At 43.5% G+C, this 22189-nt stretch overlaps 1 protein-coding gene across 1 annotated transcript in view; it reads left to right on the forward strand.

Moving 5' to 3' along the window:
* The window catches only part of LOC135701285 (uncharacterized), a 194180-nt gene that overhangs the window by 170029 nt on the left and 1962 nt on the right, over positions 1–22189 (forward strand). The window contains exons 5-8 of the mRNA XM_065222026.1: positions 8902–9503; positions 20452–20791; positions 20861–21424; positions 21487–22086. Coding sequence (XP_065078098.1) covers positions 8902–9503; positions 20452–20791; positions 20861–21424; positions 21487–22086 — 2106 coding nt within the window. The remainder of the gene's footprint in view (positions 1–8901; positions 9504–20451; positions 20792–20860; positions 21425–21486; positions 22087–22189) is intronic.

The following is a 22189-nucleotide window of genomic DNA, read 5'->3' on the forward strand; positions in this document are numbered from 1 at the left end:
TTGGGATTTATCTTCAGGATAGCAAAGAATTTCTCCGATATCTACTGTTTGAAGTCACTGTACTGTCCCTTGGTGCGATCCATTCTGGAATACTGTGCTGTGGTCTGGAGTCCAAACTACAACAATGGTGCTGATCGAGTTGAGTCCGTTCAACGCCGTTTTCTTCGATTCGCTCTGCGGAAGCTGCCTTGGAGAGACCCATTTCATCTGCCCAGCTATGAAAGTCGTTACCAGCTGATTTATCTGGAGCCTCTCCGAACTAGAAGAGACACCTCTAGGGCCCTGTTCATTGCGGACACTTTACAAGGTAGAATTGATTGCAGTGCAATCTTGGGGCAAGTCAACATTAACGTCCATCCCCGTGCGCTACGTAACAACGTTATGCTGAGATTGCCACTTCAGCGCACAAACTATGGCATTAACGGTGCAATCGGTGGGCTTCAACGAGTGTTCAATCGAGTCTCGGGCATCTTCGATTTCCATATGCCTCGACAGCTGCTACGAAGATACTTATCATCGTTCTTTTCTGGCACAGTTAACCGTGAATGATTGTGTGCTTTATTTATGTATTTTATTCTTAGTTTTTATTTTTTGACTTACCTATATAAGTTACTTAAATCATCATTGATGCTATACACAGCCTGTTGATGCAGACAAATAAATAAATAAATAAATAAATGACAAACAAGATGTTGTGTTTCAACAGTGGCTGAATACTGATCGTTGTATTTTGGAAACGATTATAAAGCCTGTTGATGAATTGGTTCCGTATCTCATTGATAACATTAACAAACTTATAACTCATGACTTTATTTACAAACAACAATGATCTTTTCTAAGAAATAAAAAAGAATCATTAAAAGAAGGCGAAATTCTAACAATTTGTGATTTTTCTGAAAATTATTCATTCATTATCCAAAACGCTGCTCAAGGATATCACTGGAATAATTCTCAAGCAACAATACATCCATTTGAAGTTTATTTTAAGAAAGACAATAAACTTGAAAATGTTAGCTTCATTATCATATCAGAAGTAATGAATCACGATAGAGTTGCAGTTCAGTTGTTCATCTCAAAAATGATAGATTTTATTAAACAATCGATAGATTTTTCTAAAATAACTTTTATGTCAGATGGGGCAGCATCACAATACAAAATAAAAAAAAACTTTGCTAGTCTGTGTAGATTTCAGTCAAAGCGTGGATTAGAAGCAGCATGGCATTTTTTTGCAACGTCTCATGGAAAAGGTCACTGTTATGCCATTGGTGGCACTCTCAAGCGAATGGCAAAGAGAGCTAGTCTTGCTCGAGATTATGGAAACACCATAACAACTCCACGAGAATTATATAACTGGGCAGTTGAACAAACAGATAAAAATATCACAAAACTACATTTCGAGTACATATCCACTGAACAGTACATCGAAATGTCGGAAGAACTAGAAGAACTATATAACAGCACAAAGACAATATCTGGCACACAGAAATTCCACAGTTTTGTGCCTATAACTGGTGACAAAGTAGCGGCAAAAATGTATTCTAATTCAGAAGATGAAACAAAAATATTTAAATTGATTGGGAAAAGGAAAAAATAGCACGTATGAAAATAGGTTTAAAACATTGAAAATTTATAAATAAATGATGTATGAAAAATCTTGTCTTTTTTCTCTCACATATTATCAAATTTTGCATCAGTAGTAGACAACAGAATAAGGGAATGATATTTTTTGACAAGGTCTACATGTCCAAATAGAAATGAGATAATCGAAATGAGACGAGAAATGCATCATGAGCCCTTTTCATATGAAATTCTCGATTAATCAAAGTGAACTTAAGTGCTGATTAGACAAAATTGAATCGCAAATTTAGCTTAATTGGATTCTGAGATGATTTTGAGCTTCACTGGTTTAGTTTTGTGTGAAAATGGCAAATCAAAAAAAAAATCAGTTCAGACATGAAAAAGTTTTTATAAGAAAAACTTTTTTTCCTTAAAAGTGCCCATTTTGCGATGTATGGACGGTTGGTAGTAAACATAATTACCTATCTTGAGGCAAAGTTTGATCCAAATCAAACATGGCCATTTTTTTTAAATCGACTTTAAGTTTTTAAAATTGATTTTTTTCAGTGTAGTTCTCAAATGAATTTTTTCCAGTATTTTTTTACGATAACTTGGACAATTTCCTAAAAGTCATTTATACAACACATTTTTGTAGGAGTTGTCATTTTTCCATAATATTTTTTTGAAAAAAAAAGCGGCAGAAAAAGTTTGGCCCTTCCCAAATGTTACAATAAATTTTGGAAAAACTTAGTATGCAAAGTGGCATATTAAGTCAAGGTCCACACATCCAGAAAATTTCATTGAAATCTGAGAGGGTGCTGCCAGCTCCGAATACGATTTGGCGCGAAATGCGTCGATCGCGAAAAATCTCCCTTTGTTTAATTTTGAGCTATACTTAGCATAAACAGCGAAATCGTTTACAAGCTTACATACAATGCTAATTTATGCGATATTGCGCTTAAATTTTAGCGAACCGAACAGTAAAATATTTGTCATCGGTTATATCATGACGATATAAGCATTAACTTCTTCAGAGGATCATCACCGATCGTTTCAAACATGTGCTCTCATTCATCTCTATCGAGGGGCAGCAAAACCACAAAATTACCTTGCATTCGGGGGGTATTCATTGGATGAAAGGGACCGTGAAAGAGGACACTAAAATAGAAAGTTTTTCATCTGACAGTTTAATCTTAGTATTCTTCTTTGCGTCAACCTCAAAATGATAACTAGCAAAAAAAAAATCCGTTTCCATATTCGTGAACGAGAGCCGTGAACTATAGGTCACGGTGTACATTTCGCGCGGACCGTGAACTATAGTTCACGGCAGCAGTTCACGAATATGGGAACGGTATTTTTTTCCGAGGAAAAGTATTACAAAAAATCTTTCGTATGGCAGTAACTCTGCGAAACGTGATTTAGAGGTTACATTTTCGGCAGCCATTGGTTGTATTCAGAACTAAAAAGTATGGAAATTAGCAAGAAATAATGTAAAGGGTGTTCACATTTAAATTGCATCACTTAGAAGTACAGTCAGGAATCCTTATTGCCGGGGTAACGGGGGCGTGAATAAGGAACCGCGAATAAGGATACCCACAGCTTATCTCCTTCCAAAAATATCCATATTGTAGGGTATTTGACAGTTTTTCTTGACCCGATGGCCACCATCTTGGATGCCAAAATGACGCCTGGCATCGATTTCCGGCCTCTACACGTCGTCCCCTTTCCAAAAATATCCATATTGTAGGGTATTTGACAGTTTTTCTTGAACCGATGGCCGCCATCTTGGATTCCAAAATGGCATCTGACATCGATTTCCGGCCTCTACACGTCATCCCTTTTCCGGTTGCTGTTCTCACATTGCACAGCAACATCTTATATGGACAAGCTTTGGAGACATAACATATTAAGGAAGTTCATGTGTACACTAGCGCCGCGTAGTGTGAGAGTTCTGAAATCCGATCATCCGAAAGGACTTAGTGACCTGAACAACTTTGCTGAAGACAGTAACCTTCTATATGGCCAGGTTCTCGAGATACAGCTTATACAGGAAATTTACTTGCACACTAGCGCCGCGTAGTGAGCGTGTTCTGAACTAATATGACCATCATCCGAAAGGACTTGATCACCTGCACAACTTTGCTGAAAACAGCAACTTTCTATATGGCCAGGTTCTCGAGATACAGTTTATGTAGGAATTTAACAGGCACACTAGCGCTGCGTAGTGAGAGAGTTCTGAACTAATATGTCCACCATCCAAAAGGACTTGATCACCTGCACAACTTTGCTGAAAACAGCAACTTTTTATATGGCCAGGCTCTCGAGATACAGTTTATATAGGAATTTCACATGCACACTAGCGCTGCGTAGTGAGAGAGTTCTGAACTAATATGGCCACCATCCGAAAGGACTTGGTCACCTGAACAACTTTTCTGAAGACAGTTACTTTCTATATGGACAGGATCACGAAATATTCTATGTTGGAAATATGATCCATATATTATAGCGCCCGTCATAAGTAACATAAAAATGAAGCGCCTCTAGCGACGTAGTTCCCAATTTAACCTGAATCCAATGGCACAGGCTTGTTGGTCTAACCCAGTACAGCAACTTTGTCGAAGACAGTATAGCTTTATGTATTGAAACAAATGAGATAATCCACTACAGCCCCCATTAGTGAAAATCCCATAAGCTGTGGGTATCGTTATTCGCGAATAGCCCGGCAATAAGGATCCGGCAATAAGGGATACCGGCAATAAGGAATCCGGCAATAAGGATACCTGACTGTACTCCCCAAAAATAAATCTATCAACCAATTGTCATGAAATTTTTAGGGAATGTAATACCTACTTCAAGAAGTAATTTGGCTGAATGTGAACCTGAATGTGAAGACGTATATGAGAGTTTTCGAAAAAATACGGAGTTCTCGATCAGTTTCATGAATTGACCACTTTTACTGATGTTCCGAATTTACCGGTATACCGGTAATACCACGGAGGTCTAGAATCAGTTTCATGAATTAACAACTTTTACGGATGTTCCGGATCTTCCAGTGAATCATCATGTGGTCCCCAGGGTTCATATTCTGGTCACAATTTTGAATTCATTCTGTTAAGATGTCTAAGAGTGGTTAAGAAAAAAAACACGGAGCTACATTATCAGTTCCATGAATTGACCACTTTTACGGATGTTCCTGATCTTCTAGTGGACCATCCCGTGGTCCCCAGGGTTCATTTTCCGGTTACAACTCCGAATTTATTTTGATAAGACGTCTATAAGTGGTTTCGAAAAATTCGTGGAGCTCTAGGATCATTTCCATGAATTGACCATTTTTAAAGATATTCCGGATCTTCCACAGGACCAGAGTTGTCTCCTACCGGAAACTGACTGTGGCCAACTATCTGCTTAACAACTTCTCCAAAGACATCAGGAAGTTATCTCTTCAAATTGCCGTACAATCAGTGCTTGGTCCCAATTAGGTCTACTCCCATATGCAACGTGTATTCGTTAATGCCGGTTAGTCCCTATTAACCGTACTAGGAATCTTGACTGTATTTTCTGAAGAAAACAGTATCCCATATGGTGACGATAATGTGGTATTAACATCCCAAAATTCATGGCCACAATTTTACAGTTACCCCTCCCCCACGAGAGTTATGTCCCCTTTATTTTAATTTTTTAATTAACTTTGCAAAACATTTTAAATTATGTTAATCCATTTAATTATCGTTTAGATACGGCAATTTGAATTTGAAGTACTGCCGATGCCGGTGGTGTAGTGGTAAGCGTGACTGATTTATCACCCCAATCAGCCTGGGTTCAATCCCAGCCGATGTCGGTGGGATTTTTCTGAGGCATAAAAATCTCTGGTCACGTCTTTCTTCGGAAGGGAAGTAAAGCCGTTGGTCCCGGCACATGTGTGTTGAATGGGTGCGATATCCTACGCAGGTGTGGAAGCTGCCTTCCTTCCTGCAGATTCAATGGATAGCAATTGATGTCCGTCGGTAATTGGCACTAGATTGCGGATCAGAGACCGACGTTAAATAAAGGAAAGAAGAAGAAGAAGAAGACGAATTTGAAGTCAAATTAACCCCAGAGTACAGAGAATGCTAGTTTTTCAGGAAAATTGTTGCAAGAGATAATTGTTCAAGTATAACTGATTCCCAGAGTACACACCCAATCATGAATGCATTAGAAAAAATTATTAGCAAATCTAGATAGAGCTGGAATTAGGGCCTAACAGCTTTTGTAAACAATGACTTCTCTTGATGATTTCTAGAAATTTAAGGCTCATCCACGCAAACCAACAACCTCATCGGGTAGGGAAAACCTTCCCCTATCCGATGGTTATGTTGGTCTGCGTGGACGTGCCTTGAATTCCTAGAAATCAGCGATAGAAGTCATTGTTTACAAAAGCTGTTACGCCCTAATTCCTGCTCTACCTAGAAATATAAAAGTTCTAGCCTGTCAAAGTGTGTTGGGGTCAAATTGACCCCAAGGTACAGACAAAGGGTCAACACGACAAGATATTTAGTACAAGCGAATAAAACATCGAAATGCTCGTTTGTAGTTGTTGATTGGATATTATTGATGATAAACAAATTTCGGGATGTCACAGTAAAATTCTTCAGTAGATACCGTATGTGTGATAATGTTTGCACCATCGTACAAATAAGGCTCCCGTTTCACCTGTGCACACAATGCCTTGGTTTTCTTTGCATGCACGTAACCTATAGTCCTCTCCAGGCGGGTTCGTATTGGTGCGATATGCGTGTGTTAGTGAGATGATTTTTTTTGTTAGCTGTGAGAATTTTTTTGTTTGCTGTAAGAACTGTCATTCTGAAGTAAAAATAAACAACAAAACGAAAACAAACCGTACGCTTGCACGGTAACAGTCAAATACCCTTTTATGAGTAAAAGTTAACCCATTTTTAATAAAAGTGGCTTTACTCATTAATGAGTAAATGATTTTAACAACAATGAGTTTCTGCTAACAGTAGCTAACTACTTAATTGGTATAATAAGACTTACTCATTAATTAGTAGTGTCACTTTTATTGACAATGGGTTCACTTTTACTCATAAATGGTGTTTGATTCTTACCGTGCACATAACAGTATACGCTAGTGTGTGTAAAATTATATTATAAGTGTAGTGTTCGTGAGATCCTGCTTGGAGAACTCAATAGCTCATACCGTAGTAGGCTGTGTATGAAAGAAAATGATTTACTTAGTTTGACAGTTGCACCATGACGAAGTGGCCGCGTATTCGTGATTTGTCCCACGCGCAAATGTCGCAAAAAGACATTTCAATCGCCGTGGGAGTGTCTCGGTGGACCGTCAAAAGGATTTTAGACCGAGAAAAGAAAGGACAACTATCCGCGAATGTGGCCACAGTTCGTCCGAGGTCAGCTCGGCTTCCGAGGGTTATCGCTGCTATCAAAGGGAAAATTCGGGTGACTCCAGTGCGTTCAATAAGGAAAATGGCAAAGTAACAATGACTTTACGGCACGGAAGATCGTAAAGGAAGATTGCGGGGCGAAGCCGAGGACACGGAAAAAAAACTCACATGATTACCAACCGCATCCGGGAGCTACGAGTCGAACGATGCAAGAAAATCTTGAACTTTCTTAAGCGAAAAAATCCGGTAATCCTGTTCACCGACGAGAGCATGTTTACCGTCGATCCCGTATCAAATTCCAGAACCGACCGGTATATTAGTTCTCTTCCGGTAAAAGACGTGGCCGACGAGCACACGAACGTGTATCTGACCAAGCATCCCACTAGCGTTATGGTGTTTGAATTGGTGGCTTCCGATGGCAAAAAAATGAACCCGGTGTTCATTCCAGAAGGCGACAAGGTCAACACGGAGGTCTACATCGGGATTTTAATTAAGTATGTTCTTCCGTGGATCAAATAAAAGTACGGTCCGAAGCCAAATGTTGTATTTCAACAAGATGGGACTCCGTGCCACACCTCGAACCGCACTCAGAAGTGGTTGCAGGAACATCTTCCGTTCTGGGCAAAGGATATGTGGCTGCCATCCAGCCCCGATTTTAATCCGCTGGATTACTCAATATGGCGCGTCATCAAGGCCAAGGCCTGTTCTAAACGCCACCCGAGTACAGCAAGCCTCAGGCAAACAGGTACGGGTCAACCTGGAGAGAAATGGATCCAGACTACATTATTAGAATCTGCCGTGCATTCCGGAAGCGTGTGGAGGCCGTAATTGCAGCAAGTGAAAACTCGATCGATGATTAACATAGTTTAAGACTCTGGGAAACATACCCCCTTTGAATAAATAAAAAAAACTCAAAAATGAAATTATTCAGATTTTTTTTTAATTTTGTCATTACTCAATGGTGCAAACATTATCACGCATACGGTATCTATTTACTTCATCAATCAAAGTCATGCTAGGGTTCTAACATTTGAAACGCTTGAAAAATCACATTTTTTCTCAGAAGTGAGCTTACTCCTTAAATTTTCCACCTCAAATTCTTCAACTCGACTTCAAGATCCGAGCATCCACAATTTCGTCAATCCAGTCATTCGTCAGCAGATATCGAAATGATGATGGATTTGCTTGACGAACGAATAAATGTCGTTCTGCTTGAACAAAAGCAACCGAGCAATAATCGTGTGACGAAAAGGAAGAGTAGCAATAAAATATCCCCACGCTGCATTCTCCACCGCCATCTTCCGATCCAGAGCACTTCCAATGCGTGCAATGGAAAATATGAATTTTTCATTCCCGTCAAATAGCGTTTTATTAGCTCTGGCGAACGTGCTTAGACTGCAAATGTGTGCCAATATTTATTGTATGGTTCGATATCGATTTTCAAATGGTATAGGTTCATCCTTCTTCTCCAAGCCACTCCGAACATGTTCGGTGCTCTTTTTGTGTGGTTCGCGTCAGCTCGAGAAATGATTGTGAAACATGCTTTTGACTGCAGATTGATTTTTCCAAGTGCAAAGCAAATGGACTGACTGGATGAATGGGCACTGAGGGGGATGTTTTCAACCACAACCGGTCGTGACCTTGTTCGGTTATTTTCGCAAAACTCAAGATGCCATCGACCATAAATCTTCCTGTTGGTGAAAAGGACAGCTTTCAGCGAATCGCTAAATCCACCCAATAAAAATCGAAAGCTTAACGTGTAGTATTTAAAATAAGGGGAGGGGATGTCTACAGATAGGGGGGATCATGAAGTAAATGACGTTGTAGATTGGCAATTTAGAGTGCTTAAAAACCTGTTGGGAAAGCATTTCCCACTGCTGCTCAATCTCAATCTGCAATCAGATGAAAAAAAATATAGCTAATGCTTTCTCTTTGTATATTCCAGAACGATGACTCGACCAACGTCACATCGGACGAGGAAACCAGTTCGAAGCGATCGGTTCGCTTTAACGAAGAATCTACCATCCGGGAGGCGTGCTGCGACGGAGAAGTCCAATCCGGGCTTGGCGAAGGTGAAATGGGATCCGGCAAACCGATCAACTACATGTCCGATACGCTCAAACGGCACTCGTCCGGTCTGTTCCACAATGCTCTGCGGCCCAACTCGGCCGTTCGGCAGTTGTTCCCTACGGCGGCAAGCGCCATGACGACGGCCACCACGACCATGGCTACGGGTGCGATGATGGCCACGGTCAATACGACCAATGCCAACACCACGGCCGGCAATCCGACGGCACTAACTCAGGAGGCACTGAAGGCATTTGACGACTCGAAGAAGGCCTCACTGGTCCATCAGCACAGCATCACCAGCAATAGCAGTAGTAATAACATCAACCCCAGCAGTGTCGTCGGTGGAGGCGGAAGCGGCTCGGTGGTGAATTCCACCACCGGTGGAAGTCCTGGAGGAGGCGGAGGTGAAACCGATACCATCCGGAGGACAATCGAAAGGAATACTCTGCGCCGGTCGCTCATCAAATATGAACCAAAGTAAGTACATTCAGCACTTGTTGGGATAGGGTGAGAATTTTAGATGAATACCGGTAATTAGCTGATGAAAAAGAATCGCTCAATTTCGTGGAAGAGCTCTCATTAGGATGCTGGCCTTAGGGTTTACCTTTTTGCATTGGTTAAACGTACAGGAATCGGTTTTCGTTCGTAGAATTCTGATTGTGGGTGGCTCGTTTCGTTGGTGGTTTATTTTAGGCATACAAGTTTGATCCGATTACTTTCGGCTGACTGGCAGCTCTATCAGGAAAATATTGGAAACGGAAGGTGAAGAGACGGCAGTTTATTTCCACCTGGAAAACATTTATGATTGTGATCAATCAAAAATAATATATCAGGTAGCGATCAATGCCGTCAAAAATAGTGATTTTAGTAACCTTGTTGAAGAAATAGAGACTTATATTTGTAACACAAAAGTTACCAAAGAGAAGAAAAGTAGTTCTTTTGTTTGATATTTTAGTCTCATTTAATTAGTATATCATAAACACTTATGTACGATATAAACTTTGAGCATGAGCTTGATTGACCGCCAACGGTTGCTACTCTGCTATTGCCAGACCAGCTGTAATTACACAGAGAACCAATAGACGATGCTTGGGACTAGCAATCATCCTCAATGTGTAAAACCTGGTGATCTCAAATTAGGCAATACCAGCGCCAGCCGCGCCTGAACGCAGGACAAGAGAGGAATGGGTAGGAATGTGTTGACGTGACACTCGCTTAGATGGAAACCGAGGAGTCCTCCTGCACTTCCACGAGGCATCACAGGGATGTTGGGTAAGATGGTTGGGCTTGCAGCAGGGTTCGTTTTGGTAAACGATAAGCTGAATTGATATCCTAACGATTGTATAACGCGAAGGAGCTTGGGATTGAACTCATGTTCTTTCGCTCAGTAAGCAAAAAAGTTTGCCACTAGGCAGATGAGCTCATTTTTAATCATCGAGTTGATGTTATTACCATGTAGTCATGTTAACAAATAAAACGATTGACGAATCTCTAATGTGGATGGGCTTGAGATTAGACTCATGATGTTTAGCTCAGTAAGCAAAAACGGTTGCTGTAAGGTCACCGAGCCCCTCACATCACATCATACCGTTTGTCAAGTTGTTATAACTATTCAAACCCAGCACTGACGACAACGAAAAGTTTTACAAAATACACGATAAACTAGCGATCTTACCATACATGTTCAATATGAAAGGACCTGGGACTTCGTTTTTGTGCTCAGTAAGCAAGCCACTACAACCGAAGATCTTTCAAACCCGAAAACTCAAAGCTACAAAAGAGTACTTAGGCCTTCATTAAGCTCCACTTTCACGCGACGTTTAATGTTTCGTTTTGCTCTTTACGCATTGTTCAGGCAATCATGACCAACGTGTCGATTGTTTAAGCCCTGGTTAAACAAGCTATTCAAATGAAATTACGTTCCCGAATTTCTCTTGGTATGTAATGAAAAACAGAAATACGCTATAATTCATATAGTTTCAGCGGCTGATAGTTAATTTTAATTATTCTAACGGTACTGTCTACGGCGAAGATGACGGCGGAGACGACGGCGGAGACGACGGCGGAGACGACGGCGGAGACGACGGCGGAGACGACGGCGGAGACGACGGCGGAGACGACGGCGGAGACGACGGCGGAGACGACGGCGGAGACGACGGCGGAGACGACGGCGGAGACGACGGCGGAGACGACGGCGGAGACGACGGCGGAGACAACGGTGAAAACGACGGTGAAAACGACGGTGAAAACGACGTTGAAGACGACGGTGAAGACGACGGCGCCTACGACGACAACAACAGCGAATTTGTAACTTACCATTTGTCTAGGATATGCCACCTTTGCCCGACACCTGCACTTGAGGTTCATGTCTGCTATTTGTCACTGTTTGCAAAAATATCTAATAGGGGAGACGGCTCTAATGTTGGCCTATGGATCTAATACCTCGTACAGACTATGCCTTATATCATGTTTTATAGGCTGTCTTGCAATGAGCACTCATCCAGAAGATTTCCAGTGAAAACTAGATGTATGAGAGCTCATTGCAAGACAGCGTATATCACTTAATATACGCTGTAATGTGAACGGGGAAGATTGGGTCCATCTCTAAAAACCTGCTATTTATCAATTTTATCTAGATGAAAGCGTCATTAGGACGGTACTAATGGATATTTTTGGTCGCCATTGAAAATTAAGTCGATTGCTGAATTTATGTATGGGCCCAAATTAGGGGCATTTAGGCCGACATTACATCCATTTCCCCTAGTATTAACTTTGTTGCAATACTTCCTTCAACGAAAACGAATTTTCTTGTATTGTCATGGTCATCTTGGAGGAGGTTCACGTCTAGTGCTTTCCCCAGGAACTGTTTACGGCCATCAGCTACCGCTCGACCAGTCTTGGGCATATCCAGCGAGGCATCCTTCAGTCGTAATCTCGCTGATCAACGGCAACGTCACCGAATCACCACCAAAACTCGCGACAGACACATTATCAGCACATTCCCCGGCAAATTTACCAACCGAACCGTGTTCAAACTAGCATACGGTGACGAGACTCTCGATAGAACTACACACCGAAAGCGTGACATCCAAACACGGTGAACCGGCCTCCCGGGAGGCAATGCAAATCACAAGCACACATACACACTGCTGGTTAAAAAACCCACACGTGCAAAGAAACGGATCGAATAAACGTCACTCTCGCGAAAGCAAACCCGTCGTCGTCGAACGACAAAAAAAAAAGAAACTCGGTGATCAATTTTGTGATATGGAATTTCCACTGGAAATCAACTGGGTATGTGCAAATTTCCCCTATGGATCTAAGATTGGGCCCATCGCTAAAAATCAGCTATTTATCAATTTTATCTAGAAGAACGCGTTGTTGGGACGTAACTAAAGGATATTTTTGGTTGCTATTGAAAATTTAGTCGATTGCTGAATTTATGTATGGGCCCAAATTAGAGACACTTAGGCCGACATTACCTGCATTTCCCCTACAACTGCAAAACACGTTCAGAAGCACTTTTGATACACTTTCAACGTCAATTTCGGTCGAAAACACGTAATTTTTTTTGCAAAAATAGTTGCGAGTGAACCAACAGCAGCACCGTCCGTACCGAACTCTTGCACGCACCTTACAGCGCGTAATTAAGCTGAAATTAAAATTATCACTCGCGATGTCATAAATTTTTTGGTCCGGGAGAAAACACCAAACAACGCAGATAGCCAAAACCCTAAATTTAATTCATAATAAATTTTAATGAAAATTCATAGGAATTTCTGAGGAGCAGAACTCCTGTGAACTTCAAAGGAAAATTCCAAGGGCTTTCTGAGAATAATTTCATGAAGTTTGTTCATGAATGAATCCGGAGCATAAGTCCTTGGATATTAATGGAAAATACTTGGGAGTGACGGGAATGCTAAAATAAGGATTACAGTTAAATCTGGGAATAACTCCAGGAGATCTTCAATGGAGTTCGGAATAGAATGCCAGGAGAGTTTGCCAAACAAATTATGAGGAGGAATCTAAGGAATTAGTGTGGAGCAATGTAAATTCATTCTTAGGAGACTTTGGAGAATAGTTTCTCCGGAATATTTCAATGGAATTGCGAGAAGTTTTTTTGAGTATGTTCTGGTGATATTTTTTTAGAAAATTCAGAGAAGCGTTACAAGCGAATTTCTAAAATAATTCACGCAGAACGCAAAGCGAATGCTGCGGAGAAATCCAAGTGAATTTTCATATAATTATGTTATTCAGAACTACTTGAACGTTCCCAAAATGTTTCATGAAGTTAATAAATCTGCATTGAAGTTTTTTTTTAGTTTGAGAAACTAGCTTGATGCTCCCAATACTTCTCATAAAAATTTTAAGCGTCCCTAAAATTTTACGGGCTTCCTAAAGTTTCTTAAATTTTACTAACGATCATGGATCTTTTCTAAAATTGTAACAATTCGCCGAAGTTCTCGAAACTTATTTGAAATTAAAAAAAAATATATCTAATGTCAACGGAACAGCTCTTACGATCTCTGTTCTTCCCTGAATATCTCGAATCTTCTCTATAGTTCTCCAGTTCTCATTAAGCTTGTTGTACTGCCCTAAATTTAATTGAACGGTCCTTAAAATGTTTGAGCTTCCGTGAACTTTTGTACTTTTGTGAAGAACTCAATAACATCTCAGAAGTTCTCTGAAAATCTGGGAACTTTCTTAAAATTTCCCGCTAATTTTCTGAAACTAATGGAACTGACCTCCTCCTAAAATTCCCTCTATTGTTGAAGCCTACTAAGGTTAATTGGAATACTCCTGCATTTCTCGGATCTTTCCTTTAGTTCCATAGACTTCTGCATATGGGCATTAGGTGGACGTTCCGAAGTGGAATTAACCGTGGGGAATTCGTAAACGCGTCAAAATAAAGTATAAATATCGGACTTGAAAAAACAAAGTGTTTTGACGTAGGACTACGTCTTTGATTTCTATATGGGGGTACACTTTGTGAAAACCGAAAATGGAACATGTAACAAATTAAGAAAGATTTTGAACGTTAATAACTCAGCTGCCCCTGCTCCACTTTCAATAATTTTATCACCAATCGATCCGAAATATGGCTACGCATCGATAACAATGCTTCCGAATGTTGATTTTCAACAAGAAACTATTGAAAAACTGGTAAATGACTGGTAATTGTCCAAAAGCGTCGAATTAACTAACAAATCCACCAATTACCTACATGCATATGCTGCTTCTCCAACACAGTCGTCAGAGAGTAGTAAGTAGACGAAACAAGTCGAAGTGGCATTCGCCTCCGATCCTCGGGCGCGTGCAAATAGGGAGGATGGAATTGCACAAATATTTTGCACACTCATCGCCATATTCAGAACCAAACGCAAATTCTTCAAGATAACCACCATCCGTCGTCTGGCTCGCCATGGCGGTGTCTGACGTATCTCTGGTCTGATTTACGAGGTGTGCTGAAGGTGTTCCTGAAAAATGAGATCCGTGATGCTGTCACCTACACTAAACACGCCAAGCGTAAGCGGCCATGGATGTCATCTACGTTTTGAAGACGCACTCTGTTTGGTTTCGGAGTTTAAATCATCATCAACTTTGGCAGCAAAACGGCTCTTTTCAGGGCCATCAAGCTTATTACAGTAAAGAGTAGGAATAGAATTCATCTGCCTGTTTGTCCATATTCAGAACCAACGACCACACAAAATGCTCATGCAATCAAACTGGCCGCAGTGGTACAAATTATTTTGATCAACCTTGATTAACTTTGAATCGACACGGCCGGATATTTTCGATGGAAGAAGCAACAATCTAGCATCTAATTCGACGAAGACGGCAGGAAACATTTGTGAAGGCGAGTTATTTACGAAAGAGAGTGTCGATGAAGAGAATCGATCAATGTAGATAGGACCTATTGAAAAGTGACGCGAGATTTGTTTTCCGTACTGAGCTCCAATGCTACCGACGTGCCAGGAAGGCAGCTCCCACACCTGGACCCTACCTATCGACCCATCAACTCATGAACCGGGGACCAACGGCTTTACTTCCCGAAGGAAGGCGTGATCAGAGATGTTATGCCTTAGAACATGCCGGTGGCGCCGACTGAGATTGGACCCAGGCCTGCTGTGGTGACAGGTAATCATGCTAACCACCGGCACCGATATCTTTCAGGGTGATATCACGGCGAATGAGAACGACCCAAATTTGAGTTTAGTTATCTCAGATATAAGAAATAAAGTGCAGGATCTCAGCGATGAGTAAATTTGCCTCATGTTTTCCCAGGTTTTTCAACGATTTTCCAGGGAAAAATTCCCGAATTTGAGAAAAGTAAAGATTGGATTCACTCAGTCTATTGGTACTACTCCGAGACTGAATAAAGTTTGCGTCAATTTCCTCATTTTCTGGCAGATTTTTTATGAAACCATGAGACAAATTTACTCATCGCTGAGTTCCTGCACTTTTGGCAATTATGAGTGAACTAAACTCAAATTTGGGTCGTTCTCATTCGCCGTGTATGCAAAAGGAAAAAAAGCCAGTGTCGCTACTTGATAGCAAACTACTCATAATGGGAGGAGTCTTTGTAGCTTTTATACCACTTGGTTGCACATCATTCTGCTTTAACCTGAAAAGATATAAAAGAGCACTGCTGTGTGGAATTAGCTCATTTTCGCTTCGGATGGCGTGGTGAACAGCAATGCGCCAAGCGTCATCGCAAAGTTCTTCGAGATAACCGCCATCGGTCGTCTGGCTCGCCGTGGTGGTGTTAAACGTATCTCCGATCTGATCTACGAGGTGTACTGAAGGTGTTCCTGGAAAATGAGGTCCGTGATGCTGTCACCTACACTATAAACACGCCAAGCGTAAGTGGCCATGGATGTCCTCTTCAATAAAACGGCCCTTTTCAGGGCCATCAAGCTTACATCAGTAAAGAGTTGAAATAGAATTTATCTGAGCTTGTTTGTCCAGAATCACAACCCCCAACGACTACATAAAATGCTCTCCAGAGTTGTAATCTTGTAACCAAATTTGGAATCAGGGGTGCAGTGCAAGTGATTTTGATTGATTCTCTTAATCTTAAATTTCTTTTTGAAAAATATTACTACAAATTTGGTACGCCTACAATTCAAAAACGGAAAGAGTTGAGATAATAGATAATTGATTAATTGAAAGAACGAAATGCTCTTCACATTTGTTCCGTCCACTAGCGGTCCTACGTCAAGCTTCCGTTCGTGCCCCTAGGCACAGACCCTTCTACTTTTTTTTATTTCGCACTGTAACAAAAGGAATGAAACTGCTACTGCAATATCCGGTCTTGAATTTGTCGCCAGGTATAGAAGTGCTCCCACCAAACTTTGGTATTGGATGTTGTTCGGCAAAGCTTCACTCTCCTGGTACTTCAGGTAACCTTGGTCCAAAGGAAACTTCGAGCTTTTAGCTCCTTCAAGACCGAAACGCACTGCTATTTCTCGAATAGATCCCTGTTGACTCAGAGAATAGAATCCCTGTTCGTCCTTACGAACTCTGATCCTCAGAAACTGGTTCACTGTTCCCAAACAGGAAATCTCGAATCGCTTGTGCAACTCCTGTTCCAGCCGGTCTAGCTGTTGCTTGTCTCTGCACGCCACAATCATGTCGTCTACGTAAAGTAGTAAGTAGACCCACTCTCCGCTGTTCAGCTGCTTCATAAACAAGCAGACGTCCGACTCGGACTGCCGGAATCCCATCTCCAGCAACACCTTCTTCACGGTGGAGTGCCAAACTTTCGCCGACTGTTTCAGTCCGTACAGGCTTCGGTGGAGCCTGCACACCAGTTCTTCCTTTCCAGGAACAGCGTACCCCGGAGGCTGCCGCATATACACCTCCTCTTCCAGCCGCCCGTTGAGATATGCGTTCCTTACATCAATGTGCCGCACTTCCAAGTTCTTATGTCCCGCAACTACCAAGAGAACTCGAAAAGTTGATTGCATCGCGACTGGAGCAAATACTTCTCCGAAATCTGCACCCAACCGCTGCGCGTATCCCTGTGCGACTAATCTGGCTTTAAAACGTGTTACACGTCCTGATGAGTCCCTTTTTTGCTTGTAAACCCACTTGGATCCAATCGCCTGTCGTCCTGCTGGCAACGGTACGAGCGACCAAGTGTTCATCGCCGACAGCGACTGATATTCTTCGTCCATAGCACGGACCCACTTGTCCTTGTCCGGACCTTTCACGGCTTCGGTGTAACTGACTGGCTCCGCTACTGCAACTTGAGTTACTCCAACCACGAAATCTCCGTATCTACTCGGCATCGTTCCCAGATTACTACGCTGTGACCTCCTAGGCTCATTGCGAGGCTCATTGTTGTCTCGGAACAATTCTTCGAATCCGAAGTACTCTTCGTCTGAATCCGAAAAACCCTCAAAGTCAGGCTCATTGGCGATACTGCCCGCATCACTCTTTCCACCAGAAAAATCAATTTCGATCTCCTCGGCAACCTGCCGCTCCGGTGAATCATTCCTAGTCTTCGGCGGATCTCTTTCTTGGTTCGACTCGCGGAGTTTCGACTCCTCCTGAAGCTCTGGACCAAGCTCCACAAACCTAGCATCTCTACTGATCGTTATTCTGTTAGACCTCTTGTCCAGAAAACGATGTGCCTTCGAACCACACGCATACCCGACGAAGGTTAGCTTCTCGGCTCTGCTCTGCATCTTCCCGCGCTTCGCGTCCGGAATATATACGAAAGCGTCACACCCGAATACCTTCAAGTGACTCAGGTCTGGCTTTTCGCCGTTCCACAGCTCGAACGGAGTTTTCTGTACCGAACGCGATGGCAGACGATTTTGCACGGATGCTGCCGCTGCAATCGCCTCACCCCAATAACGCTTCTCCATATTAGCGTCAAGGAGCATGCAGACAGCCATTTCCTGCAGATAGCGGTTACGGCGTTCTGCCACGCCGTTTTGCTGTGGTGCATATCCCGCCGTCAGCTGCATTTCAATGCCTTCATTCAGGTAAAAGCGCTTCAATTCCTTATTGACGAATTCACCGCCCCGGTCGGAGCGAATCACCCGAGGTTTTCTTCCGAACTTATTCTGCACCAGCCGTACAAAATCCTTGATACAGTCCTTCGCCTCCGCTTTGTCCTTCAGCAGGTAGAGCACCATGTACCTGCTGTAATCGTCAATCAGCGACATGAAGTATTTCTTACCGCCTGGAGTCACGTTTGACATAGGTCCACACAGATCCGTGTGGATAAGCTGCAACGGTTCTGTCGTCCTCCGTGCTGCTTGCTGCGGATATGGCAGTCGGGCCATCTTTCCCTCCATGCAGCACTCGCAAACGATCTTCGCTCCGCAATTGACCACTTTCATCCCCGTCACTAGCTGTTCCTTCTGCAGTCGGTCCATTACCGCAGGATCGCGATGGCCGAACCTGCGATGCCAAGTATGTTGGCAATTCACGGTGTGCTTATGAGTTACCGCCAGCGTTACACGCTCTTCCTCCTTAAGGACGTACAATCCTCCACACCCCTCACCTTGAACGACAACTTTGTTCGTATTGCTCAGGACTTCGACGGTATCTTGCTTGAAAAGCACTTTATATCCGTTATCAGTGATTTTTCTTACGGATAACAGCCCGCTGTCCAGTTCCGGTACATACAACACCTTCTCCAGCTGGATGTCGACTGATCCTTCGGCGCCATTCCAAACTTTCACAGTTCCGCAACCATGACCACCCGATCTCGTACAGACTCCGTTAGCCATTCTCACCGTCACACCAGGTGATTCCTCCAGTTCTTCGAAAAAAGCTTCCTTGTTAGCCATGTGACACGACGCACCGCTGTCAATTGTCCACGACTTTCCCGGCTTCACTGCTGCACAGATGGCTTCATTGGTTTCACTCGCCGAAAAACAAATAGCTCCATCACTCGAATCCGTCGCCTGCTTAGCCTTCGCTTGCCGCTGGTTGCCCTTCGAAGGTTTGCTTCCGGATGCTCCCTGCGTATCCGCGTTTTGAGCCTGCCACTTTCGGCAATCCCGTTTGAAATGGCCTGGTTTCTTGCAAAAGAAACACACTACGTCCTTGCTCACCTTTTGCGTTTTCAGTACCCGCTCATCAGCGTCCGACTTTCCTGCACGTTCCTGTCTCTTCCGGTACTCATCCAGCAGCTTAGTCCTGATCAGCTCCATGGTGATATCACCGTCGGGGCGAGCTTCCAAAGCCGATGCTAGAAAATGGTACGACTCTGGCATACTCCAAAGTACCATGGCGATTTTCAGTTTCTCCTCCAGCTTGAGACCAGCATCTTCCAGGCGCTCGAAGAGCGAATCCATATCCAGTAGATGTTTCTCTACGTTTCCCGATTCACTCAGCTTCGTTTCACACAGCCGGATCAATAACGATAGCTGCGACGTAATCGTAGCTTTTTTGTGATACGCTTTCAGCGCATCCCAAACCGCTTTTGCACTTGTGCAGTCCTTGATCAGGATGTATTGGCTTTGCTCAAGACACAAGCCAATCGTCGCTCTGGCCTTCCTATCCGCGCGTATCCACGCGTCCGTCAACGGATCCGGTCTGTCATCTGCCACGACATGCCACAGTTCCTCCCGTGTGAGGAACATTTCCATTTGGAAACGCCACGTCGCAAAGTTGCTGTTTCCAAGCTTACTGATGGCAAATTTTTCGGGATCTGCCATGCTCACAGCTATCGGATCGGTACAAGTATTTATGCGGTACACTGTACCTCCTCCGCAAAACGCAAACAGCAGCCGAAACAAACTTTCGATACCGACCGCCGACCACGACGCAAAAACTTCCTTTTTCACCGATATTCGTCCCGATTTCACGATTCCCGAACTGGGCCCATAACCTATGGGCATTAGGTGGACGTTCCGAAGTGGAATTAACGGTGGGGAATTCGTAAACGCGTCAAAATAAAGTATAAATATCGGACTTGAAAAAACAACGTGTTTTTATTTCGCACTGTAACAAAAGGAATGAGGTTATACTTCAAAACACCGCCTGGCTGTCATTCTCTCTACTCGCCGTGTTGCCAATTTCTCTGATAGGGGTTCAGTTACTTCAGCGTCCCTGTTGTTCATTTGCCAACACTGCAGTGTTCGGAAAAAATCAAAAACTCAAATCTCATGCGTGAGTTTATTCGCCTATGGGCCTTGCAAAATTCACCAGCGTAAAAATCACCTATGAGTTTATAGATTCAAAAATTCATTGCCTTATATTTTGAAGTTACTCACTGTTATTACTGTTATTGGCTCTTTAAGTTAGGCAATTAAACCTTTTGGAATTTTCTGAGGACATTTTCAATAATAACTTTTACCACACAAAAACCCTAAATTTAATGTATGATTAAATGTCCATTACTCTGCGGCTACTGATTGAGAGTAAACCATAACTAACACTAAAACCGTTCCCATTGCAGGAAAAAGATCCCGGTCAAGGACGTCACCTCGCTGGAGGAACGCATCCGACAGCTAACGTGCGACATCGATGATCCCATCGACGAGGGGCCCGACGGTGACCAGATGAACGATGGTGACCTCAACGAAATGGAACGACGGGACAGCCCGGCCGGAGAGGAGAATCCCCAGCAACCGAAGTACATTCCAGACAAGAGCTTCTCGCCGAGTTCGTCCGCCTCGAGTTCATCGAGTGGCTCCAATGGTTCCACCTACAAGAAAATAACCGATCTGTTCCATCGGGATCGGCGGCATGACAAAATCCCGGAGGCAGACGAGAATCCGATTGTGATCATTCCGCAGGTAAGTACTCACAGTGGGTGCGATTATTTTGTTTACGTGAACTCAATTGATTTGACTTATACTTCACAGGACTGTCGCTGTCCGGCTGGTCCTGACATTGGAATGGGGGTTCAGATCCAAGGCGCTCACACACAAATCCACCAACCACCGCAACAGCGCCAAGCTGACTCGCGAAGGCAGTTCCTTTCGACGCTAGCTCCTCTAACGGCATGCGTTGCTGGTCAACGCGATGATCTGTCGTACTACACGCTGGCTCATCCCGGCGATAGGAATTCGATGGGCAGTTCCCAGTGCACCGAGTACAGTTTAGGGGACATTGATGCCGCCTTGCACGATGACGATGGTAAGAAGGTGGCACCGGATGTTATTGCCGGAACACCTGGCCAGGAATCGGACGAATTGGCCGCTTTTGTACAGCAAGAGGGAGCTCGAACGGAACGACTGAAGAAACGGTACAGTGCGGAGACGTCCACTTCGGCACCGGCTTCTGGGGCCGGATCGGATGACGACGAGCACAATGACTACGGATTCAACTCACGGCCGACGGTACGAGGCATCAAGCCGAGATTTGGTTCTACGAATGAAATACTTCAACAGATGCAAGCTCAACTGGCAACTCCAACGCCACCTCAGGTAACCATTCAGCTTCAGACGATCACGAAGCCGTTACTCGTTAACTCATCTTTCTTTCACAGGCAAAATCTCAAACCAGTGTGGCTCCAACGCAAACCGTTCAGTCGAACACGCTTCCGCGGCCTCACACGGCCAATAGCATGCAATTGGCAGCAGCCAAGCAGCAGATCACCACTCATCAACACACCGCCTCCTGGAGTTACTACCCGGTTGAAAGTGCGCAGCCCAAAGCTGTAGCGGCCGTAGCAGCGGCTGCTACAACAGGAACCAATATGGTCACTGCCGTCGATCCACACGGCAACTACTATCACATCCCAGCTCAAGCACGCCATAGCTATCATGGTCAGGAGGCTATCTATCAGAACTGTGCTCAACTGCCAGCTGGCAACATCCAGGCCAATACGGTTCACGTTCAATCCCAGCAAATCCACACTCAACATCACGCTGTGCACACGGCTCATCACATACACCATCAAGCGAATCAAGCGGCCTACGGTAAGTTTGCGCGGAGCCCTACGCGTAGACCAGAATCTCCGCCTCCGCTGCGAAACTACCACCAAACTATGGTGCTGATCCCGTACAACGCAGAAACCTACGAACAGTACACGGCTCAAGAACAGGAGAACTACCGCCGGCAGCACAATATTGTTGAGTATCAACAGGTGAGGTCTCTGAACCTGTGATTTTAGTAGATCTCCCATTCAATCACTCATCTGTAGATTATTTTCATTTTCATCATCAGTCTGTTGTAAGCCCGCATCTAAC

This window comes from Ochlerotatus camptorhynchus, unplaced genomic scaffold (genome assembly GCF_037179485.1).
Source record: "Ochlerotatus camptorhynchus isolate MF236.1 unplaced genomic scaffold, CSIRO-AGI_Acam_v1.1 ptg000153l, whole genome shotgun sequence".
NCBI lineage: Eukaryota > Metazoa > Arthropoda > Insecta > Diptera > Culicidae > Ochlerotatus > Ochlerotatus camptorhynchus.